Source organism: Somniosus microcephalus, unplaced genomic scaffold (assembly GCF_052327205.1).
Source record: "Somniosus microcephalus isolate GS21.2 unplaced genomic scaffold, FLI_Smic_1.0 unresolved_chr1, whole genome shotgun sequence".
Taxonomy (NCBI): domain Eukaryota; kingdom Metazoa; phylum Chordata; class Chondrichthyes; order Squaliformes; family Somniosidae; genus Somniosus; species Somniosus microcephalus.
The window spans coordinates 45,294,880-45,321,264 of NW_028225179.1; the positions used below are offsets into that span (position 1 = coordinate 45,294,880).

At 48.7% G+C, this 26,385-nt stretch overlaps 1 protein-coding gene across 1 annotated transcript in view; it reads left to right on the forward strand.

Annotated features, from left to right (window-relative positions):
- The window catches only part of LOC147094893 (serine protease 33-like), a 55,197-nt gene extending 34,416 nt beyond the window's left edge, over positions 1-20,781 (forward strand). Inside the window, exons 4-6 of the mRNA XM_085974518.1 lie at positions 3,051-3,319; positions 4,570-4,739; positions 17,855-20,781. Coding sequence (XP_085830644.1) covers positions 3,051-3,319; positions 4,570-4,739; positions 17,855-18,154 — 739 coding nt within the window. The 3' untranslated portion in view covers positions 18,155-20,781. The remainder of the gene's footprint in view (positions 1-3,050; positions 3,320-4,569; positions 4,740-17,854) is intronic.
- The last annotated feature ends 5,604 nt before the right edge of the window (positions 20,782-26,385 follow it).

The following is a 26,385-nucleotide window of genomic DNA, read 5'->3' on the forward strand; positions in this document are numbered from 1 at the left end:
GCGTACCGATAATGACAGCACAACGGCTGCAGAGATGGTCCCTTTTCCTAGGCGCACACCAATATGACATCGAGTACAAAGGAACTAAACAGCATGGAAATGCTGATGGATTGTCACGTCTACCGTTGCGGACGGCGGAAGAAGACGACCTTGCAGTGGATCCAATGGAGTTATTCCACTCGACCATAGTCGAATGTCTCCCTGTGACGAATGCAAACATAGAAAAGGAAACACGGAATGACCCGACACTATCACGGGTCTATGATTTAACGGTGAAGGGATGGCCAGCACATGGTGAACCACTGCTGCCAGCATTCTCGCCGAGAAGAGAACAGCTGTCAGTGTGCAGAGGAACCTTGATGTGTGGATCCAGAGTAGTAATTCCACCTAAGTTGACGGATAGAGTTCTCAATGAGCTTCATGAGGGTCATCTGGGTGGGGTAAAAATGAAGAGCTTAGCCAGAGCGTTTGTGTGGTGGCCGGGAATCGATAGAGAAATCGAAGAGATGACCAAGAGCTGTGCAGGATGCCAGAAGGTCCAAAATGCCCCACCACAAGCTCCTCTGCATCCATGGGAGTGGCCCTCATCTCCATGGCAAAGGGTGCACATTGATTTTGCTGGTCCCTTCATGGACTCGATGTTTTTAATTGCGGTGGATGCACATTCAAAGTGGCCAGAGGTAATAAAAATGTCCTCAACCACCACGGAAAAAACTATCACAGTTTTACGAACCATATTCACCAGGAGTGGGCTGCCTGAACAGATTTGCTCTGACAATGGACCACAGTTTGTGTCTGAAGAGTTCCGGAGGTTCTTAAAGAACAATGGTGTTAAGCATTACACATCTGCCCCATATCATCCAGCCACTAATGGATTGGCCAAGAGGTTTGTCCAAACATTCAAGAAGGCTATCAAGGCAATGTGTAATGAAGATATACCCCTACAACACAAGGTGGACAACTTCTTGTTTGCCTACCGGAATGCGACACATGCGGTTACCAACCAAACTCCAGCCATGATGTTCTTCAGTCGAAGACTACGATGCCGCTTGGATTTGGTTAAGCCAAACGTCCGAAGAGATGTGGAGAACAGGCAGTTTCAGAATATGAATGAAAGGCCGACCAGGAGTTTTAAGATAGGTCAACCAGTTTTGGCCCGGGACTACCGCACTGAGAAATGGCAGCCAGGAACGATTTGTACACGACAAGGACCTCTCATGTATACCGTGGACGTTGGGGAGAACATTGTAAGACGCCATGCTGACCAGAATCTAGAGTCACGGGAAAACGTCAACTCCACACCACGATCTGATACACCTGGTAATGAAATCGACGTTCCAATTGCAGCTACCGCAGAACCGGTAATATTGGAAGCAGATGAACCAAACAACGACATTGATCCCGACTCAACATTGCCAGAAGAACCTGATACCCCAAAGAGGCGTTATCCAGACAGAATCAGGAAGCCTCCTCAAAGACTGAACTTATAATTGCTTAAGCTTAACCAATGTATCTAGCAACAGTAATTGTGATTGTAACTAGTTATCATTTAGTTGTTAAATGAATGTTATGTACTGTTTATCTAAAAGGGGAGGAATTGTTGTGTATGTACCTTTAAGAGAATAACTGGTCTCAGACTGCAGTACCGGCAGTGACCACCCCTGTATAAAAGGTGCTATTGAGCCTCTGTGTTTTTAGTTTCACTATGGACTCCCACCAGTAAAGACTTACTTTGTTCACTCCTGCTGTCCGTGTCTCAATTATTCACGGACGTAACAGGCTTAGTTGCAGGGGGCAGAGGGTGATGGTCGAAGATTGTTTTTGTGACTGGAAGCCTGTGTCCAGTGGTGTACCGCAGGGATCGGTGCTGGGTCCTTTGCTGTTTGTAGTGTACATTAATGATTTAGATATGAATGTAGGAGGTATGATCAGTAAGTTCGCAGATGACACGAAAATTGGTGGAGTGGTAAATAGCGAGGAGGGAAGCCTCAGGCTACAGGACGATATGGACGGGTTCTTCAGATGGGCAGAACAGTGGCAAATGGAATTTGCACCCTGAAAAGTGTGAGGTGATGCATTTTGGGAGGACTAACAAGGCAAAGAAATACACAATGAATGGTCGGACCCTAGGAAGGACAGAGGATCAGAGGGACCTTGGTGTGCATGTACATAGATCCCTGAAGGCAGCAGGACAGGTAGATAAGGTGGTTAAAAAGGCATATGGGATACTTGCCTTCATTAGCCAAGGCATAGAATATAAGAGCAGGGATGTTATGATGGAGCTGTACAAAACACTAGTTAGGCCACAGCTGGAATACTGTGTGCAGTTCTGGTCGCCACACTATAGGAAGGATGTGATTGCATTGGAGAGGGTGTAGAGGAGATTCACCAGGATGTTACCTGGACTGGAGCGCTTCAGCTATGAAGAGAGACTGGACAGGCTGGGGTTGTTTTCCTTAGAGCAGAGAAGGCGGAGGGGGGACCTGATTGAGGTGTACAAAATTATGAGGGGCATAGATAGGGTAGATAGAAAGGAACTTTTCCCCTTAGTAGAGGGGTCAATAACCAGGGGGCATAGTTTCAAGGTAAGGGGCAGGAGGTTCAGAGGGGATTTGAGGAAAAACTTTTTCACCCAGAGGGTGGTTGGAATCTGGAACACACTGCCTGAAAGGGTGGTAGAGGCAGGAACCCTCACAACATTCAAGAAGCATTTAGATGAGCACTTGAAACGCCATAGCATACAAGGCTATGGACCAAGTGCTGGAAAATGGGATTAGAATAGACAGGGTTTGATGGCCGGCGTGGACACGATGGGCCGAAGGGTCTCTTTCTGTGCTGTATAACTCTGATGGTGGAGGGGCATTGGAGCAGACTTTTGTGGTTAACCGTGTCAAAGGCTGCAGACAATTTCAGAAGGACGAGAAGGGATAGATAATCCCGGTCGCAGTCAATTCCCCGTCGCGAGGATTGTTTGATGTCTGCACTTACCAATTGATGAGCAGAATTTGGAAAGCTCGAAAATAAACACATGTATTTGTTGCATTGGGCAGGTCCAAGGTGCCGAAATACATCATCTACGTTGGAAGATATCAGCAGGATGCATTTAATCAGAACGAAGCAAGTGCAAAAGTATTATCCATCACCAAACATGAGAAATACGTTGAGCCACACGATGGCTACGACATTGCGCTGGTGCAACTTAGGCGTTCAGTTGTGTACACCAATTACATCATACCCATCTGCCTACCGAGCTCAAACTTCCAGTTCCCCTGTGGAGCCAACTGTTGGGTGACTGGGTGGGGTCATACAAAGGAGAGCGGTAAGTTCACGAGGCAATCTGCGGCTCAGTCAGTTAGATACACTGTCCTTTCCCCCTCTGGGACCGGGTGTCACAGTGCTCTCACTGCAGTCAGGGAGTAGTTGAGACAGAGATGCACTTCCTCACAGCCTGTGGAAAATATCAGGGCATCAGAGAGAATTTCTATCAAAAATTCTCACAAATATGCCCTGAATTCAGAAATCTGACTGACAACCAAAAACTCCCATTCCTACTGGGGGAGGAGAGAAGCTGTGTAACACTGGCGGCACACTATGTTACAGCTTGCCATGAACAGAGGGACAACCAGTAAACTAAGACAAGAGTATATATAAACAAGGCGAAAATATATTTATAAACTCAGGGATATACCTGTTTATACACTGTATGAATGGAACCGCGTTTATGTGTTCAACCATAAATGTATTTTGATGCTTTGGCAACATAAGATGTACCTTATCATGCCAATAAAGCGATTTGTATTGTGTTAGATACACTGTCCTTTCCCCCTCTGGGACCGGGTGTCACAGTGTGTTAGATACACTGTCCTTTCCCTCTCTGGGACCGGGTGTCACAGTGTGTTAGCTACACTGTCCTTTCCCCTCTGGGACCGGGTGTCACAGTGTGTTAGATACACTGTCCTTTCCCCCTCTGGGACCGGGTGTCACAGTGCGTTAGATACACTGTCCTTTCCCCCTCTGGGACCGGGTGTCACAGTGCGTTAGATACACTGTCCTTTCCCCCTCTGGGACCGGGTGTCACAGTGTGTTAGATACACTGTCCTTTCCCCCTCTGGGACCGGGTGTCACAGTGCATTAGATACACTGTCCTTTCCCCCTCTGGGACCGGGTGTCACAGTGTGTTAGATACACTGTCCTTTCCCCCTCTGGGACCGGGTGTCACAGTGCGTTAGATACTCTGTCCTTTCCCCCTCTGGGACCGGGTGTTGCAGTGCGTTAGATACTCTGTCCTTTCCCCCTCTGGGACTGGGTGTCACAGTGTGTTAGATACACTGTCGTTTCCCCCTCTGGGACCAGGTGTCACAGTGCGTTAGATACACTGTCCTCTGAGACTGGATGTCACAGTGCGTTAGATACACTGTCCTCTGGGACCGGGTGTCATAGTGCGTTAGACACACTGTCCTCTTGGACCTGGTGTCACAGTGCGTTAGATACACTGTCCTCTGGGACCGGGAGTCACTCCCCGTACGCTGACGCTTTGAACTCTCTTCACCACCCGTTTCCTTCTTGCAGTCACCCTCAGCAAACCAGGGACACTTCAGGAAGTGGAGGTGGACCTGATCGGACACCAGACTTGTAACCGTTTGTACCATGAAGGAGCGACTGATGACTCAGAAACCCCCGACATCACCGATACGATGTTGTGCGCCGGCTTTCCGGAGGGCATGAAGGACGCCTGCCAGGTGAGACAAGGGGGAGGGCCACGGGAAGGCAGAGGGGGAACTTGAAGATGGAATTGGTCCTTCAATTGGATCGTCCATGGGTGTCTGAGCGTCCAGGAGGGAATCGGACACTGGTGCAGCAGAGGGGCAGCTGTGCTGATGTCAAAGCACCTTGACGGGACAGTGTAGAGGGAGCTTTACTCTGTATCTAACCCATGCTGTACCTGCCCTGGGAGTGTTTGATGGGACAGTGTAGAGGGGTCTTTACTCTGTATCTAACCTGTGCTGTACCTGTCCTGGGAGTGTTTGATGGGATAATGTAGAGGGAGCTTTACTCTGTATCTAACCCGTGCTGTACCTGCCCCGGGAGTGTTTAATGGGGCAGGGTAGAGGGAGATTTACTGTGTATCTAACCAGTGCTGTAACTGTCCTGGGAGTGTTTGATGGGACAGTGTAGAGGGAGCTTTACTCTGTATCTCACCCTGTGCTATACCTGCCCTGGGAGTGTTTGATGGGACGGTGTAGAGGGAGCTTTACTCTGTATCTAACCCCGTGCTGTACCTGCCCTGGAAGTGTTTGATGAGCCAGTGTAGAAGGAGCTTTACTCTGTATCTAACCCGTGCTTTACCTACCCTGAAAGTGTTTGATGGGGACAGTGTAGAGGGAGCATTACTCTGTATCTAACCCGTGCTGTACCTGCCCTGAGAGTGTTTGATGGGACAGTGTCGCGGGAGCTTTACTCTGTATCTAACCCATGCTGTACCTGCCCCAGGAGTGTTTTGATGGGACGGTGTAAAGGGAGCTTTACTCTGTATCTAACCCCGTGCTGTACCTGCCCTGGGAGTGTTTGGAGGGACAGTGTAGAGAGAGCTTTACTCTGTATCTAACCCATGCTGTACCTGCCCCGGGTGTTACGTCCGTGTATAATCAGACACAGACTGCGGAGAACGGTACAACGGTGTTTACTCAACGTGGCTCAGACTGCAACGGAATCTGTACAGATTACTACTCAGCGTTATATACAAGTGTGGTCACTGCCGGTACTACAGTATACATGAGCTGTACAAAGTAGTTCCCCCCTTAAAGGTACATACATTACAATTCCTGCCCTTTTAGATTAACAGTACCATAACATTCATTTAACAATTAAATATCAAACTAATTACAATTAACACTTTTAACATGCAACATTAGCTGAAAATAGCCTATTTATAAATTCAGTCTTTGGGGAGGCTTCCTGATCCTTTCTGGATAGCGCCTTTCCTGAGTGTCTTGCTCTTGGTGCGGAGGCAATTCTGGCCCCCTGTCGTAGGTTGGTTCATCAGCTTCCGATGCTACTGTTTCTGGGGTAGATGCGACCTGTACGTCGGGTTCATCACCAGGTACGTATGGGCGAGGCATGGGGTTGACTTGTTCCTGTGACTCTAGGATCTGGTCAGCATGACGTCTCACGATGCTCTCCCCAACGTCCACTGTGTACATTAGTGGGCCCTGCCGTGTGCATATCGTTCCTGGCTGCCATTTTTCTGTTCGGTAGTCGTGGGCCAAGACTGGTTGCCCTACATTGAAGCTCCTTGTTGGCTTCTCATGGATGTGCTGGAATTGCTTACCCTCAACATCTCTTCGTATGTTTGGTCTGAGCAAATCCAGGCAAGATCTTAACCTTCAGTTAAAGAACATCATGGCTGGGGCCTGGTTGGTGACTGCATGTGTCGCATTCCGGTAGGCCAACAGGAAATTGTCCACCTTGTGCTGCAGCGGAATGTTGTCATTGTACATAGCCTTTATTGCCTTCTTAAAGGTTTGTACGAACCTCTCAGCCAATCCATTTGTGGCTGGATGATAGGGGGCAGATGTGTAATGCCTTACCCCATTCTTTTTCAAGAACCTCCGGAACTCTTCGGACACAGCTGTGGTCCGTTGTCGGAGCAAATCTGTTCTGGCAAGCCATTCCTGGCAAAAATGGTCCGTAGGACTGCAATAGTTTTCTCCGTGGTGGTGGAGGACATTTTGATGACCTCAGGCCATTTCGAGTGCGCATCCACGGCTATTAAAAACATTGAGTCCATGAATGGACCAGCAAAATCTATATGCACCCATTGCCATGGAGATGAGGGCTACTCCCATGGGTGTAGAGGGGCCTGTGGTGGTGCATTTTGGACTTTCTGGCATCCTGAGCAGCTCTTGGTCAGGTCCTCGATTTGTTTATCAATTCCTGGCCACCACACATAAGCCCTGGCTAGGCTTTTCATTTTTACCCCTCCCAGATGACCCTCATGAAGCTCATTGAGCACTCTATCCCTTAACTTGGGTGGAATTGCCACTCGGGATCCACACATCAAGGTCCCCCGGCACACTGACAGCTGTTCTCTCCTTGTCGAGAATGCTGGCAACAGTGAGTCGCCATGTGCTGGCCATCCCTTCACCGTCAAATCATATACCCGAGACAGTGTCGGGTCATTTCGGGTTTCCTTTTCGATACAAGCGTTAGTTACCGGTAGGTATTCAACTATAGTCGAATGGAATATTTCGACAGGATCCACTGCTGGTGCTTCCTCCGCAGTAGGCAGTGGCAGGCGTGATAGCCCATCAGCATTACCATGCTGTTTCGTGCCCTTATATTCAATCTCATAGTGGTGCGCCCCTAGAAAAAGTGACCATCTTTGTAGTCGTTGCGCAGTCATCACCGGAACGCCCTTCTTCGGATTAAAAATGGAGACAAGAGGCTGGTGATCAGTCAGCAAGGTGAATTTCTGCCCGTGCAGATAGTGATTGAACTTTTTCACTCCCCACACTAGGCTGAGGGCCTCCCTGTCAATCTGGGCATAGTTACGCTCGGCTGAGGTTAGTGATCGTGACGCAAAGGCTATTGGCCTCTCTGAGCCGTCCGAGAATTTGTGCGACAGCACCGCTCCAATGCCGTAGGGTGACGCATCACATGCCAACCAAATTGGTAATGCTGGGTTGTAATGGGCCAATACCTCTTTCGATGTGATTAGTGTTTTGCTCTTCTGGAAAGCTCGTCTACATTCGTCACTCCACTTCCATGGCACCCCAGTTTGCAGTAGGGTGTTCAGTGGGTGTAGTATTGTAGACAAATTTGGCAAGAACTTATGGTAGTAGTTTACCAGCCTGAGGAACGACCTCAGTTGTTGTTAAGTCTGTGTGTTCTAGTTGTAATTACTAACACAGACTACAAGATTAAAGTTCAACAGGTCTTTACTGGTTGGAGGTCAGGACTACTACTAAATACAATATTACTACACAGTGCTTATATACCGGTGGTCACCACCGGTATTACGTATACAGCAGCCAGAGAAAGTAGTACATCTCTTAAGGTGGAACAGGCTTAAGTTCTCTTAAGGTGGAACAGGTTACATACACCACAATCCTCCCTTTTTAGCTTAACAGTCATATCCCCATTTAACATAACATAATAACATATATAACTTCAGGTATAAACACTTCAAAGGTTCAGTCTCTCAGGAGGCCTTCTGATTCGGTTTGGATAACGCCTTTCAGTGGTCTCTGATTCCTGTTGCTGAGGTGACTCCTCTAGTTGGTCTCCCATGCATTGGGTGTTATCATCATCAGGTACATTCCCTGCCGAGGTAGATGCTTCAGGTTCATTAACGTCTTCCACAGTTGTCTCTGTCGCAACCATGGGTTCGACCCTTGCTCTCGATTCTACCAGTTGATCCGCATGACGCCTTATCACATTGTTACCAATACCTACTGTGTACATCAGAGGTCCTTGTCTGGCCCGAATTGTTCCGGACTGCCATTTTTCGTTTCCATAGCCCCTTGCCAACACTGGTTGTCCTACGTCGAAACTTCGAGTGGTCTTGTTATTAATATGCCGGAACTGTTTGTTTTCCACTTCCCTCCGCACATTTGGTTTTAACAAGTCCAACCTGGACCGCAACCTCCTGTTATAAAACATCATGGCAGGACTTTGGTTAGTCACTGCATGAGCGGCGTTTCGATATGCCATTAGGAAGTTGTCCACCTTGTGCTGTAGCGGAATCTGATCATCGTTCATGGCCTTTATTGCCTTTTTGAATGTTTGGACAAATCTCTCGGCCAACCCGTTTGTCGCCGGATGATATGGGGCAGAGGTATAATGTTTCACCCCATTCTTCTTTAAGAATTTTTGGAATTCTTCCGACACGAACTGTGGTCCGTTGTCTGAACAGATCTGTTCTGGCAATCCGTTCCTTGCGAATATTGTTCTTAACACCGCAATTGTCTTTTCTGAAGTAGTGGTATTCATCTTGATCACTTCTGGCCATTTGGAATGTGCGTCCACCGCAATTAGGAACATGGAGTCCATGAATGGACCAGCAAAGTCAATATGTACGCGTTGCCATGGGGCTGAAGGCCATTCCCATGGGTGTAGTGGTGCGATCGGAGGTGCATTTTGCACTTTTTGGCACCCAGCGCAGCTTTTCGTCAACTCCTCTATCTGTTGGTCAATACCCGGCCACCATACATAAGCCCTAGCAAGACTTTTCATCTTAACTCCCCCCAGATGACCTTCATGCAGTTCTTTTAGAACTCTTTCCCTTAACTCGGGAGGAATAATCACTCTTGTCCCGTACATCAAAGTACCATGGCAGACGGACAGCTGGTCTCGCCTTGCTGAGAATGCCGGTAACAGAGGATCACCACGTGTTGGCCATCCTTTCACTGTCACCTCGTAGACTCTGGACAGTGTCGGGTCATTCCTGGTTTCTCTTTCAATACTTGCATTGGTGACTGGTAAACACTCGATGATGGTCGAATGAAATAACTCAACAGGGTCAACTTTCGTCGTTTCTTCTTCTTCAGGTAGTGGCAGGCGCGACAGCCCATCAGCATTGCCATGCTGCTTCGTACCTTTGAATTCTATTTGATATTGATGTGCCCCTAGGAAAAGGGACCATCTCTGGAGACGCTGTGCTGTCATCACTGAAACACCCTTCTTAGGGTTAAAAATGGATACCAACAGCTGATGGTCTGTCAGAAGTGTGAATTTTTGGCCCTGCAGGTAATGATTAAACTTCTTCACTCCCCATACAAGGCTGAGAGCCTCCCTATCGATCTGCGCATAGTTGCGCTCAGCGGAGGTCAATGATCTGGATGCAAACGCGACTGGCCTTTCCGTGCCATTTGGCAACTTGTGTGAGAGTACTGCCCCAATACCATATGGAGAAGCATCACAAGCCAACCGAATAGGCAGTGTCGGGTTGAAGTGAGCCAACACTTCCTCTGAGGTGATCAATTCTTTGCTTTTGCGAAATGCCTTCTTACAGTTTTCGCTCCATTCCCATGGTACCCCCTTCTGTAAAAGAGCGTTTAGCGGGTGCAGTACCGTGGATAGATTTGGTAGAAATTTATGGTAATAGTTAATCAATCCTAGAAACGACCTCAACTGAGAGACATTATCCGGAGCAGGAGCCTTTACAACTGCCTCTATCTTGTCAGGAAACTTATGAAGTCCCTCCCGGTCAATGACATGACCACAGTACGAGATCCGCTTCTGAAAGAACTCACATTTCTGCCGATTAACTCTAAGTCCATACTCTTTCAGTCTGTTGAGCACCAGTTCCAAGTTTGCGAGGTGTTCTTCATCACCATCACCTGTAATCAGAATATTGTCCAGGTAACATTGTGTGCCTGGAATTCCCTGTAATACCTGCTCCATGGCCCTCTGCCAAATTGCTGGAGCCGATGCCACTCCAAAAACCAGCCTATTGTACTGGTACAAACCTCGATGCGTGTTGATCGTGAGGTATTGGCGTGACTCTTCTTCAACCTCCATCTGCAAGTACGCCTGCGCCAGGCCTATCTTGATGAAGTGTTTCCCGCCAGACAACGAAGCAAAAATATCCTCAATCCGCGGAAGCGGATACTGCACCGTGTGAAGCACCGGATTAACGGTGATTTTGAAATCTCCACAGATGCGAACCTTCCCTGGTTCTCCTGGCTTGTTGCTCGAAGGACATTTCATAACGGGAACAATGGGCGTAGCCCACTCACTCCAATCTACCTTAGAGAGTACACCTGAACGTTCTAGCGCTTCCAGTTCCGCTTCTACAGTAGGTTGTATTGCATAGGGTACCGGTCTGGCTTTAAAAAATTTTGGGTGTGCATGTTCATCAATCTTGATGTTTGCCGTAATTCCTCTCAGTGTTCCCAGTCCCTGCTGGAACACCTCTTTAGCATCATCCAATATTTTGGACAATCGTTTAGGTTTGACATCTGTTTCCCTGGAATCTACCGTTAGTGCCTTCAAGGAGTGCCAGTCCATATTCATTTCCCTAATCCACTCCCATCCCAGTAGTGGTGGACCTCCTTCAGGTAGCACATATAAGTCCATTACTTGGCTTTCTTCGCCCTTGTGGACCACTTTTACCTCTCTTTCCGATGGGGTACACTCTTTGCCCCGTGTATGTTTTCAATATAATCTCCGTATCCCGTAGGGGAATATGTTGGAATAACCTTTTGTAATCTTTCTTATTCATGACCGTCAATGCCGGTCCAGTGTCCAATTCCATCTTTACTTGGACTCCTGCTATCTGAAGGGTGACCCAAATTGTCTGGAGATCTGCATCCTTACCAACGTTGTGTACTCTTAAGCTACCCAGTTCATTACTGCTAGCGTCTGAATCTGACTTCTGTTCGGTCGAACTGTTCTTTGTCACCTTGTGTACCTTTATGTATTTTCCTTGCGGTGACTTTTTGTTGCTGGTCTTCTTTCCTGACCGGCATACTTTAGCTATGTGGCCAAGCCTGCCACACGTTCTGCATTCTTGGTTTTTAAACCAACACTGGTTCTGATCGTGCGTTGTCTTTCCACAACGATAACATTTTACAGTACTCAAACCCAATTTATTTGTACTGAGTTCCGGTGACCGTAGCTGCATTACTGCCGTGCCTCTCGCTGTGGCTTCGTGTGCTGCTGCCATAGTGACCGCTTTCTCAAGCGTCAGCTCATTCTCCTCGAGCAGTCGCTTTTGTGTATCTTCTTTTAATAAACCACACACAAATTTATCTCGTAGCGCCTCTGTCAGTCTCATTCCAAACTGACAGTACTTTGCTAGCTTACGCAATTCTATTAAATATTCAGCATTGCTTTCATCCTTCAGCTGCCTTCTGCTGTAAAATTTAAATCGTTCCGCTAGCATCAGCGGCGTGGGGTTTAGATGATTTTTCAGGACAGTAACAATCTCTTCGAACGTCTTATCCGCCGGTTCATCTGGTGATAAAAGGTGTTTCAATTGCCCGTATGTCTTCGCACCCATTAAGTTTAATAATGTTAGTGCTTTCTCTTCATCTGGGATTTTATTTGCTTTACAATAATTTTGTATGCGTTCTACATACATGGCCCAATCTTCGATGTCGCTATCAAAGGTATGAATGTTCCCATGTTTAGGCATCGTTGCAATTTAATTTATTTTTATTTTTATCCAAGATGGCGGCTTCCCGCTCTTGTCTTCGTCCTCCGCCTACAAAATGGCGGTTTTCCCGTGCTTGGCGGTCTTCACCCGTCCCCCGACGCTGTCTCCGCTTCACCGCGGCTCTCGCGCCTTCAGTTGCCCCAGACGCTGCGCCTTTTTAGCCCGAATGCGGCCCGGCCCTTATCACCAGCCGCGATCGATGTCCCCGCGCTGTGCCTTTCGGCCCGAATGTGGCCCGGCCCTTATCTCCGGTCGCGATCGATCTCACCGCCCTTATTCCTCCGTCTTCCCTCCCCGTCTGTACAGCCAACGCGGCCGACTTTCTGGTCGCGTCGCTGCCCGGCTGACCCACCACCGAGGTAGAAAGAAGATAGCTGACAGCCACTGATGGAGGCTTCGAGTTCAGGATGTCTTCTGCACTCTGGTTTCTCGATGTCTGCCGCGCGACGTGTCTTCCAGCAGGGTGATGAGGGTGGAAGCCTCTCTTCGACGTCCGTTCTGTGGACGAAGCTGCCGTGGATATAAACTGCCGCAGGGTAAGAATCGGACTCGTCGCCACTGTTAAGTCTGTGTGTTCTAGTTGTAATTACTAACACAGACTACAAGATTAAAGTTCAACAGGTCTTTACTGGTTGGAGGTCAGGACTACTACTAAATACAATATTACTACACAGTGCTTATATACCGGTGGTCACCACCGGTATTACGTATACAGCAGCCAGAGAAAGTAGTACATCTCTTAAGGTGGAATAGGCTTAAGTTCTCTTAAGGTGGAACAGGTTACATACACCACAGTTGTGACACATTTTCCGGTGCTGGAGCCTTGACTGCTGCCTCAATCTTCTCTGGGGACTTATGTAACCCCTCTTTATCGATAACGTGGCCACAATACGAGATCTGTTTTCTAAAAAACTCACATTTGGGGCGGTTAGCTTGGAGCCCATATTCCTGCAATCTAGTGAGCACCTGCTCCAGGTTGGCAAGGTGATCACTGACATTTTCGCCCGTGACCAGGATGTCGTCCAAACAACACTGGGTCCCTGGGATCCCTTGCAGGACTTGTTCCATTGCCCTCTGCCAAATAGCCGGAGCTGATGCTACCCCGAATACCAGCCGGTTGTATTGGTAGAGACCTTTATGGGTGTTGATTGTGAGGTATTTTTTTGATGCTTCTTCTACCTCCATTTGCAGATACGCCTGGGCCATATCAATCTTAGTGAAGCGTTTCCCTCCAGATAGCGAGGCGAAAATATCTTCAATCCGCGGAAGTGGATATTGTACGGTGTGAAGGACCGGGTTCACTGTTACCTTAAAGTCCCCACAGATGCGAACCTTCTTTGGTTCCCCAGGCGTGCTGCTCAACGACTTTTTCATCACAGGGACGATGGGTGTAGCCCACTCGCTCCAGTCTACCTTGGACAGTACACCTGAACGTTCCAGACCCCCAACTCTGCTTCGACGGCTGGGCGGATCGCATAAGGTATCGATCTGGCCTTAAAAAATTTGGGGCTTGCGTTTTCTTCAATTTTAATTGTCGCTGTCATGCCTTTTAGTGTTCCGAGTCCTTGCTGGAACACTTCTTTCGCGTCAGTTAGGACCTTTGACAGTCGCCCAGGTGTGACGTCGTCATCCTTTTTGTCAGCCACAGTCAGTGCCTGTATGGAATGCCAATCCAGTTGTATTTTCCGGATCCATTCACGTCCCAGTAATGGTGGTCCTCCATCTTGCAATACATACAGGTCTAGTTTTGGTGTTATTATATATAACGGTCACCCTTATTTTTCCTTTGGGGTAGACTTTTTGCCCCGTGTACGTCTTCAAAATAATTTTTGTGTCTCTCAAGGGTATGTGTGAGAATAGCCGCTCATAGTCCCGTCGGTTTATGACTGTTAGGGCTGATCCTGTGTCCAATTCCATCTTTACCTGGACTCCTGCTATCTTGCGAGTGACCCAAATGGTTCGGTGATCCTCCGTTGTGATCACATTATGTGGTTTCAGACTACTCAGTTCCCTGCTTTCGGAGTCGTTATCACTCTTTTGTTCGTCTGAACTATTCTCCGTTATCTTATGTACCTTCTTGTACTTTCCTTTGGTCAGTTTCTTATTGCTGGTTTTCTTTCCCGACCTGCAGACTCGTGCTATGTGTCCTACTTTTCCACACTGTCTGCACACTTTGTCTTTGAACCAGCAATCATTCTGGTCGTGTGTTGTTCTGCCGCAGCGATAGCACTTCTCTGTTCCATATGACATTTCGTTTGTGCCATATTCTTGCGGTCTCTGTTGTATCTCTGCAGCGCCCCGTACTGCTGCTTCATATGATACCGCAATGCTGAAAGCCTTTTCCAGCGCAAGGACCTTTTCAGATAAAAGCCGTTTCTGGGTTCCTTCACTTTGAAGCCCACACACAAAATTGTCCCTTAAGGTATCTGCCAGTCCCGCTCCAAGCTGGTAGTGTTTCGATAGTTTGCGCAGTTCTGTTAAATAATCAGCATTGCTTTCATCCTTATGCTGGTTCCGTTTGTGAAACTTGAATCTTTCTGCTATCAGCAGCGGTGTGGGGTTTAAATGTTCCTTTAGTATCGTTACTATGTCTTCAAAACTCTTTTCCATTGGCTTCGTTGGGGTTACTAGATTTTGTAATAAACCATACATCTTAGCACCCATTAAATTTAACAACACCGACGCTTTCTTGTCATCTGACACCTCATTTGCCTCGCAGTATACCTCTATTCATTCGACATATGTAGTCCAATCTTCGACTTCATTGTCAAATGCGGTGATACTGCCACTCTTCGGCATTTTGGGTGTGGTTTAAAATGGCATCTCCCGCGCTTTCCTTCCTCCCCCGCTGCTGCCGACGCCGCTCCCGGCGGTTCTCATGGCAATGGCAGCGCCCTGTAGGTTTCGCGCGCTTCTCTCTCTCCCTCTCTCCGACGCTGCTCGGCCCCTGAACACAGGCTGCGCCCTGTGTGCTCTGCCCTCTCTCTCTCTCCCCCGTCGACGCTGCTCGGCCCTTTGCTGTGCCGCTCGGTCGGGCTCTAGCCCGCCGCTGTCCGGGAAGGGTCTGCGCACTACCTGTTGCCAGCCCGTTTCGCTGGACCACTTCGACTGGAAAGCCAAGCCTGGCTCTCGACAGCCTCCACCGCAATTCTCGAGTCTCTGCTGGATGACTGGGCGGTTGCCCGTGGTCGACGCCCGAGTCTCTGGCCTTGACCTCCAATCAACTGATCTCCAGGAACGAATCCCCGGGAGGTGATGCAGAGTTGCAGGTAGGTTCGAACCTGCCTCGTCGCCAATGTTACGTCCGTGTATAATCAGACACAGACTGCGGAGAACGGTACAACGGTGTTTACTCAACGTGGCTCAGACTGCAACTGAATCTGTACAGATTACTACTCAGCGTTATAGACAGGTGTGGTCACTGCCGGTACTACAGTATACATGAGCTGTACAAAGTAGTTCCCCCCTTAAAGGTACATACATTACAATTCCTGCCCTTTTAGATTAACAGTACCATAACATTCATTTAACAATTAAATATCAAACTAATTACAATTAACACTTTTAACATGCAACATTAGCTGAAAATAGTCTATTTATAAATTCAGTCTTTGGGGAGGCTTCCTGATCCTTTCTGGATAGCGCCTTTCCCGAGTGTCTTGCTCTTGGTGCGGAGGCGATTCTGGCCCCCTATCGTCGGTTGGTTCATCAGCTTCCGATGCTACTGTTTCTGGGGTAGATGCGACCTGTACGTCGGGTTCAACACCAGGTACGTATGGGCAAGGCATGGGGTTGACTTGTTCCTGTGACTCTAGGATCTGGTCAGCATGGCGTCTCACGATGCTCTCCCCAACGTCCACTGTGTACATTAGTGGGCCCTGCCGTGTGCATATCGTTCCTAGCTGCCATTTTTCTGTTCGGTAGTCGTGGGCCAAGACTGGTTGCCCTAGTATGCCGGTACTACAGTATACATGAGCTGTACAAAGTCGTTCCCCCCTTAAAGGTACATACATTACACCAGGAGTGTTTGATGGGACAGTGTAGAGGGAGCTTTACTCTGTATCTAACCCATGCTGTATCGGCCCTGGGAGTGTTTGATGGGTCAGTGTAGAGGGAGCTTTACTCTGTATCTAACCCGTGCTGTACCTGCCCTGGGAGTGTTTCACGGGGCAGTGTCGCGGGAGCGTTACTCTGTATCTAACCCGTGCTGTAGCTGCCCTGGGAGTGTTTGATGGGACAGTGTAGAGGGAGTTTTACTCTGTATCTAACCCGTGCTGTACCTGCCCTGGGAGTGTTGATGGGACAGTGTAGAGGGAGATTTACTCTGTATCTAACCCATGCTGTACCTGCCCCGGGATTGTTTGATAGGACAGTGTAGAGGGAGCTTTACTCTGTATCTAACCCGTGCTGTACCTGCCCTGGGAGTGTTTGATGGGACAGTGTAGAGGGAGCTTTACTCTGTATCTAACCCTGTGCTGTGCCTGCCCTGGGAGTGTATGATGGGGACAGTGTAGAGGGAGCTTTACTCTGTATCTAACCCGTGCTGTACCTGCCCCGGGAGTGTTTGATGGGGACAGTGTAGAGGGAGCTTTACTCTGTATCTAACCCGTGCAGTACCTGCCCTGGGAGTGTTTGATGGGGCGGTGTAGAGGGAGCTTTACTCTGTATCTAACCCGTGCCATACCTGCCCCGGCAGTGTTTGATGGGCACAGTGTAGAGGTTGCTTTACTCTGTATCTAACCCATGCTGTACCTGCCCCGGGATTGTTTGATAGGACAGTGTAGAGGGAGCTTTACTCTGTATCTAACCCGTGCTGTACCTGCCCCGGGATTGTTTGATAGGACAGTGTTGAGGGAGCTTTACTCTGTATCTAACCCGTGCTGTACCTGCCCTGGGAGTGTTTGATGTGACTGTGTAGAAGAAGCTTTACTCTGTATCTAACCCGTGCTGTACCTGCCCCGGGAGTGTTTGATGGGGACAGTGTAGAGGCAGCTTTACTCTGCATCTAACCCGTGCTGTACCTGCCCCGGGAGTGTTTGATGGGGACAGTGTAGAGGGAGCTTTACTCTGCATCTAACCCGTGCTGTACCTGCCCCGGGTGTTTTTGTTGGGGCAGTGGAGAGGGAGCTTTATTCCATATCTAACCCCGTGCTGTACCTGCCCTGGGAGTGTTTGATGGGACAGTGTAGAGGGAGCTTTACTCTGTCTCTAACCCCGTGCTGTACCTGCCCTGGGAGAGTTTAATGGGACAGTGTTGAGGAAGCTTTACTCTGTCTCTAACCCGTGCTGTACCTGCCCTGGGAGTGTTTGATGGGACAGTGTAGAGGGAGCTTTACTCTGCATCTAACCCGTGCTGTAACTGCCCCGGGAGTGTTTGATGGGGACAGTGTAGAGGGAGCTTTACTCTGCATCTAACCCGTGCTGTACCTGCCCCGGGTGTTTTTGTTGGGGCAGTGGAGAGGGAGCTTTATTCCATATCTAACCCCGTGCTGTACCTGCACTGGGAGTGTTTGATGGGACAGTGTAGAGGGAGCTTTACTCTGTCTCTAACCCGTGCTGTACCTGTCCTGGGAGTGTTTGATGGGACAGTGTAGAGGGAGTTTTACTCTGTATCTAACCCATGCTGTACCTGCCGTGGGAGTGTGTGACGGGGACAGTTCTAATTTCAACCTGTGTTCTTTGTTTGGTGAACAGGGGGATTCAGGTGGGCCGCTGGTCTACTTTAACAACGGTACCTGGGTGCTGGTGGGCATCGTGAGCTTTGGCGACGGCTGCGGGCGACAAAACCGGCCCGGCGTCTACACCGATGTGGCAGCTTTCCAGGGCTGGATCAGCGCGAAAGTCACCGGGCTGCAGTACGTCTCACCGATGGTGGTGTGGCCAACCTCGCGCGAGGGCTGCCTGAACGGGGCGCCGGGAGGCGCGGGGGGGCTCCTACACCAGCTGGGCAGCCTCTTCTCCCTCCTGCTCTGCTTGATCCTTCTGACAGATTAAGCGCCGGCAGCGATGGCCGGTGGGGGGGGGGTGCGATGAGCAGAACCTGAGAGGGGTGTAGGAAAGGGGTGGTGAGGCGGGGGGGGAAAGTGATCGTAAACTGTGACCGGGAATGATGGAAATTGAGCTGAATTTTATACGCCTGGGCGAATTCCGATTCGCCAACGTGAGCCATCAGATGGAGAGGAAACGCGGGATACTGCCCAGAGCCACAATATCCGCAGTCTCCTTGAACCAGCGTTGTTCGCCGGGAAATGGCGGCAGCGTTTTCTCAGCCGCGCCAGGACAATTGGAGCTTTGAAGACGAGATGGATAAGAACATAAGAATTAGGAGCAGGAGTCGGCCATTCGGCCCTTCGAGCCTGCTCCGCCATTCAATAAGATCATGGCTGATCTTCTACCTCATCCCCACTTTCCCGCCTGATCCCCATGTCCCTTGATTCCCTTAATAGTCAAAATTCTATCGATCTCTGTCTTCAATATACTCAACGACGGAGCCTCCACAGCCCTCTGGGGTAGAGAATTCCAAAGATTCACCACCCTCCGAGTGAAGAAATACCTCCTCATCTCAGTCCTAAATGGCCGACCCCTTATTCTGAGACTGTGACCCCTGGTTCTAGACTCCCCAGCCAGGGGAAACATCCTCCCTGCCTCTACCCTGTCAAGCCCTGTAAGAATCTTGTATGTTTCACTGAGATCACCTCTCATTCTTCTAAACTCCAGAGAGTATCGGCCCATTCTACACAATCTCTCATCATAGGACAGCCCTCTCATCCCAGGAATCAATCTAGTGAACCTTCGTTGCACCATCTCCAAGGCAAGTTTGTCTTTCCTTAGCTAAGGCGACCAAAACTGTGCACAGTACTCCAGGTGTGGTCTCACCAAGGCCCTGTACAATTGCAGCAAGACTTCCTTACTATTATACTCCAACCCCCTTTGCAATAAAGGCCAACATACCATTTGCCTTCCTTATTGCTTGCTGTACCTGCATATTAACTTTTTTGTGATTCGTGTACAAGGACACCCAGGTCCCTCTGAACACCAACATTTACTAGAATCTCACCTTTTAAAAAATGTTTTTGCTTTTCTATTCTTCCTACTAAAGTGGAGAATTTCACATTTCTCCATATTATATTCCATCTGCCACCTTCTTGCCCATTCACTTAACCCGCCTCTATCCCTTTGCAGCCTCTTTGCGTCCTCCTCACAGTTTATAATCCCGCTTAGCTTTGTATCGTCAGCAAACTTGGATACATTACACTCGGTCCCCTCATCTAAGTCATTGATGTAGATTGTAAATAGCCGATAGATTCATTTCTTTGGGTGAGGGTGCCAACCGATATGGTGTAGATGGAGTTGAGATAGAGGTCAGCCTCGGTGTGATTGAATGGTGGTGAACAGGCTCGAGGGGCTGAATGGCCTCCTCCTGTCCCTATAGAGGCAGTGCAGCCTGGGAAGTGCTGATACAAAGATTGGCCCCCCCAGAGGGCATTTAAGACGCAACCATCTGGTGTGAGACTGGAGTTACGAGTAGGCCCAGACCAGATCGGGGTGGCCGGTTCCCTTCCCTGAATTGCTCCAGTCAGGTCTCGTACTAATCCGGATGCCAACCCACACTCGATCTAGTATGGAATCATAGAACGATCCCGCACAAGAAGGAGGCCATTCGGCCCTTTGGCCGAGCTCTCCAATTAATCCCGCTCGCCCTGTAATTTTTTTTTTCCCCTTCAAGTATTTGTCCGATTCTCTCTCTTAATGTTAGTGTTGAATTTGCTTGACTGATTCCTGTACTTGTCGATTTTTAAGAGGATATTGTCGCGTCTCATTTCGAGTGATATGCGTTGAAGAATGAAAAAAGAAAGACCTGCATCTATGTAGCGCCTTTCACCACCTCAGGACGTCCCAAAGCGCTTTACAGCCAATGAAGTACTTTTTGAAGTGTAGTCACTGCTGTAGTGTAGGAAACACGGCAGCCAATTTGCGCACAGCAAGATTCCCATGAACAGCAGTGTGATAAATGACCAGATGATCTGTTGCTTTTAGTGATGTTGGTTGAGGGATAAATATTGGCCCCAGGACACCGGGGAGAACTCCCCCCTGCTCTACTCCCAATAGCGGTCGTAGGATCTTTTGCATCCACCCGAGAGGACCGGCGGGGGCCCTCGGTTTAACGTCTCGTTCGAAAGACGGCCCCTCTGTCAGAGCAAAAGTTGCGACACTTTAATTTGGGGGATTGCCTTTGTATATCTACATGATTTTAATTTTATTTTTGACACAATGAGCTCTTCTTCCTATAGAAACTTCAGGCACAAACCATAGCTTTATAAAGAAAACAATAATTTATTATTAATACATTAGAAAACTGACATTGGAATCTAGACAATGTCTTGGGTATGTGCCCAAAATAGAATTGCCATATCATTACATCACCACTGTCTGATTTTCCAAAACGCATAACCTTTTAAAAATCTAATGTCTACCTTAGACTGAACCCATAACCAGAGTTATATACTCAGGTGGCGAGCAGTCAGGAAGATCCCAGGTGAGGCAGCTGTATTGTAAGCAAGTGGTTTTGTATGAGCATGTGCAGTTCGCTCTGGCCGAATAAACACGCACTCAATTGTCAACTCATCGAGTCGTTGTCCTTCATTTGTTCTGCCCGCATATCTCTCTCTCTCTCTCTCTTAGGCAGTCCCTCGGAACCGAGGATGACTTGCTTCCACATTAAAAATGAGTTCACAGGTGACTGCTGAGTCCAATGCGGGACCTACAGTCTCTGTCACAGGTGGGGCAGATGGTGGTTGAAGGGGCGGGTGGGTGGGGTGCTTGGGTTGACGTGCGCTCCTTGCGCTTGGCTTCCACTTGCTCCCGGCGAAGAGACTCGAGGTGTTCGGCGCCTTCCCGGATGCTTCTCCTCCACTCTGTGCGGTCTTGGGCCAGGGATTCCCAGGTGTCGGTGGGGATGTTGCACTTTTTCAAGGAGGCTTTGAGGGTGTCCTTGAAGAGTTTCCTCTGCCCACCTGGGGCTCTCTTGCCGTGCCGGCGCTCCGAGTAGAGCGCTTGTTTTGGGAAGTCTCATATCGGGCATGCGGACGATGTGACCCGTCCATCGGAGCTGGTCGAGCGGGATCAAAGCTTCGATGCTGGGGATGTTGGCCTGAGCGAGAACATTGACGTTGGTGCGCCTATCCTGCCAATGGATTTGCAGGATCTTGCGGAGGCAGCGTTGGTGGTACCTCTCCAGTGCTTTGAGGTGCCTGCTGTACATGGTCCATGTCTCTGAGGCATACAGGAGGGCGGGTATCACCGCTGCTCTGTAGACCATGAGCTTAGTGCCGGGTTTGAGGTCCTGGTCTTCAAACACTCTCTTCCTCAGGTGACCGAAGGCTACACTGGCACACTGAAGGCGGTGTTGGACTTTGTCATCGACGTCTGCCCTTGTTGATAGTAGGCTCCCGAGGTATGGAAATTGGTCCACGTTGTCCAAGGCCTTGTCGTGGATTTTGATAATCGGGGGGCAGTACTGTGTGGCGGGGGCAGGTTGGTAGAGGACCTTTGTCTTACGGATGTTTAGTGTAAGGCCCATGCTCTCGTATGCTTCGGTGAAGGTGTTGACGATGTTTGGAGTTTATACCATAAGAACATAAGAAATAGGAGCAGGAGTAGGAAATTTCTTCTCATCTCAGTTCTGAATGGCCTACCCTTTATCCTGAGGCTGTGGCCCCTGGTTCTAGACTCCCCAGCCAAGGGAAACATTCTCCCAGCATCCACCCTATCAAGCCCTTCGAGCCTGCTCCACCATTCAATGAGATCATGGTTGATCTTCTGCCTCAACTCCATTCACCGGCCCTATCGCCATATCCCTTGATGCCCTTACTAGTCAGAAATCTATCAACTTCTGTTTTGAATATACCCAATGACTGAGCCTTCACAGCCCTCTGCGGTAGAGAATTCCAAAGATTTACCACCCTCTGTGTGAAGAAATTTCTTCTCAGCTCAGTCCTGAATGGCCTACCCTTTATCCTGAGGCTGTGGCCCCTGGCTCTAGACTGCCCAGCCAAGGGAAACATATATTACATTTTTGGCAACCAGGATAGAATCGCAAAGCCATTCTTTGGGACCTTCGAACGACAACGCGTTCAACCTTCGAGTGGACAAGTTTAAGGTGAATTTGAGGCACCCAAGCTAAATTCTTGCGATGTTTTACCATTAATGCTCGTGGCGAATCGCCTGTGCTTCACCTTCGTGTGGTTGTATGCACAGCAACAGTTGATTCTCACAGGTACGCAGGTAGTGGGCTGAGTCACAGGGGTCGGGACAATCACGGCCGCGCCTACGGGATTCATCGCAAGCCTCAGCCTGTGTGACCGAGCTCGCGAACCATTCAGTTCTTACATTGAGCGGACGGAGATGTTTTTTAGGGCCAGTAACATTATTAAGACCCGAAGGTGCAGATGAGAATGTTCAAGCTCAAAATAAAGTAATTGATGAACAGAAGAAAGCAGTTTTTCTAACGGAGATCGGGCCAGAGGTCTACGGAACGTTGACAAACCTACTCGCACCAGGGAAAGCGAAGGATGCGCCGTTTGAAGACATTGTCGAGAACCTCGAGGACCATTTCGACCCAAAGCCATTAGAAATAGCAGAGAGCTATAAGCTTGGTGCCAGAAACCAGAAACAAAGTGAAACCCTCAGTGAGTACATTGTAGCTCTTAACAACCTGTCTTTACATCGTAACTTCGGTACATTTTTGGACCGTGCGTCACCAGATAAGTTTGTGTGTGGACTGGTGGACGAGCGCACACAGTCCAAGTTACTGAACACTCCGAACCCAATGTATGACATAGCATGCAGAATTGCCCTATCTATGGAGGTGGCGTCTAAGAATGCTAGGGAGCTCCGTCCAACTCAAGTGACTCGTGTTGCTGAGGTCCACAGTCACAAAGCCACCGCCGAACCTAAAGCTGAGAGACCGAGTCAAAAGCATGTCGGTGACAGCAGTTCAGTGAATTGTTAGCGCGGCAATGGAAATCACTCACCACAGTCCCGCCAATACCGAAATGCGAAGTGTTTTCACTGCCAGAGAGCAAGGCCATATTTCAACAGCTTGCAGATCTAGATCGAAAGCAGGAAGAACCATTCTAGTGGCAATGCAAAGCAGCGACAACAAAAGGGAGGAGTTGTAAGGGGTTTTCTCCGCTACTGGTCCCCCGTTACACACAGTTCTTGGACGTTAGGATTTATAAGAACAAAATACACATGGCACAAGGTTTTGGCTCAACCTTTGAATTGTTTGTTTATTGAACACACACACAATTGCCTTCCCAGTATAAATCCCTACAATTTATTTTAGGCTAACAACCCCAAAATACAAACCTCCTACACAAGGGTCCTGTTCCTGGGACTAGGGACAGGGTCACTGGCAAGGCTTGGAAGCTAAGCAGAGCCAGGCCTGGTTAGTACCTGGAAGGGTGACCATCAGGGAAGACCAGGTGCGGAAGGAGCCCTGGGAGGGGTGGCTGGTGAGCAGGCCCGGGTGTTGGGCTGAAGATTGTCGGACAGGAGCAATGGTGGAAATGGAATGGCGGCGCGCACAGACGCAGCGGCTTTGCTTCTCCCAGGGCGGTGCTATATATGTTATTTGTACTGGACTCATGGGAGCTTGCAAGATCACATTTCGTTGTACAATAAAAGTTGAATTATTATGACACAGTTAAACCCGTCCGCGATTTGACTTTTACATATATAGTTACCCAGACTCAATAGTAGGGGATTTCAACTTCCCCAATATTAACTGGGATAGTCAGAGTGTGAAAGGCTTAGAGAGTGCGGAATTCTTAAAGTGCATCCAGGAGAGCTTTTTGAGCCAGCATGTAGAAAGTCCGACAAGAGAGGGGGCAGAACTGGACCTAATTCTAGGGAATGTAGTCAGGCAAGTGGTAGAAGTGTCAGTAGGAGAGTATTTTGGGGACGGTGACCATAATTTGGTGAGATTTAAGGTAGTCATGGAAAAGGACAAAGATGGACCGGAAATAAAGGTTCTAAATTGGGGGAAGGCCGGTTTTAATATGATAAGGCAGGATCTGGCCTAAGTGGACTGGGATCAGCTACTTGTAGGAAAATCCACATCACAGCAGTGGGAGTCATTCAGAAAGGAAATAGAGAGAGTACAGCGCCAACATGTTCCCGTAAAGGTCAAGGGTGGGACCAACAAGTCCAGGGAACCCTGGATGTCGAGGGATATACAAGAATGGATTAGGAAAAAAGGGAGGCTTTTGGCAGACACAAAGGACTAAAAACAGTGGAAGCCCTAGAGGAGTATAGAAAGTGCAGGGGGATACTTAAAAAAGAAATTAGGAGAGCGAAGAGGGGGCATGAAAAAACACTGGTGGGCAAAATGAAGGAAATCCCAAGGTGTTTTATAATTATATTAAGGACAAGAGGAGAACCAGGGAACGAGTAGGGCCCATTAGGGCCCACAGTGGTAAGTAGAGCCAGAAGATGGAGGTGAGGTTTTAAATGAATATTTTGTATCTGTGTTCACTGTGGAGAAGGACGATGTAGGCAGGGGGATTGTGATATACTTGAACAAATTAGCATTGAGAGGGAGGAGGTATGAGCGGTTTTAGTGGGCTTAAAAGTGGATAAATCCCCAGGCCCAGATGAGATGTATTCCAGGCTGCTGTGTGAAGCAAGGGAGGGGATTGCAGGGGCTCTGACACACATTTTCAGAACCTCTCTGGCCACAGGGGAGGTGCCAGAGGACTGAACAGCTAACGTAGTACCATTATTCACAAAGGGTAGTAGGGATAAACCAGGGAATTACAGGCCAGTGAGCCTAACATCAGTGGTAGGGAAATTATTGGGAAAAATTCTGAGGGACAGAATTAGTCTCCACTTGGAGAGGCAAGGATAGTCAGCATAGCTTTGTCAGGGGGAGGTCATGTCTAACCAATTTGATTGAATTTTGAGGGGGTGACTAGGTGTGTGGATGAGGGTAGTGCAGTTGATGTAGTCTACATGGACTTCAGTAAAGCTTTTGACAAAGTCCCACATGGGAGACTGGTCAAGAAGGTAAGAGCCCATGCGATCCAGGGCAATTTGGCACATTGGATCCAAAATTGGCTTAGTGGCAGGAGGCAGAGGGTGATGGTCGAAGGTTGTTTTTGTGACTGGAAGCCTGTGTTCAGTGGTGTACCGCCGGGATCGGTGCTGGGTCCCTTGCTGTTTGTAGTGTACATTAATGATTTAGATATGAAGGTAGGAGGTACGATCAGTACGTTCGCAGGTGACACGAAAATTGGTGGAGTGGTAAATAGCAAGGAGGGAAGCCTCAGGCTACAGGACGATATAGACGGGATGGTTAGATGGGCAGAACAGTGGCAAATGGAATTTAACCCTGAAAAGTGTGAGGTGATGCATTTTGGGAGGACTAACAAGGCAAGGGAATACACAATGAATGGTCGGACCCTAGGAAGGACAGAGAATCAAAGGGACCTTGGTGTGCATGTACATAGATCTCTGAAGGCAGCAGGACAGGTAGATAAGGTGGTTAAAAAGGCATATGGGATACTTGCCTTCATTAGCCGAGGCATAGAATATAAGAGCAGGGAGGTTATGATGGAACTGTACAAAATGCTAGTTAGGCCACAGCTGGAATACTGTGTGCAGTTCTGGTCACCACACTATAGGAAGGATGTGATTGCATTAGAGAGGGTGCAGAGGGGATTCACAGAATCACAGAAATCACAGAAACACCACAGTGCAGATAGAGACCATTTCGGCCCATCGAGCCTGCACCGACACATATCCCACCCGATCCCCGTAACCCCTCATATTTTAATCCCCCTAACACTAATGGTCAATTTATCATGGCCAATCAACCTAACCCGCACATCTTTGGACCAGGATGTTACCTGGGATGGAGCATTTCAGCTATGAAGAGAGACTGGACAGGCTGGGGTTGTTTTCCTTAGAGCAGAGAAGGCGGAGGGGGGACCTGATTGAGGTGTACAAAATTATGAGGGGCATAGATAGGGTAGATAGAAAGGAACTTTTCCCCTTAGTAGAGGGGTCAATAACCAGGGGGCATAGTTTCAAGGTAAGGGGCAGGAGGTTTAGAGGGGATTTGAGGAAAAACTTTTTCACCCAGAGGGTGGTTGGAATCTGGAACTCACTGCCTGAAAGGGTGGTAGAGGCAGGAACCCTCACAACATTCAAGAAGCATTTAG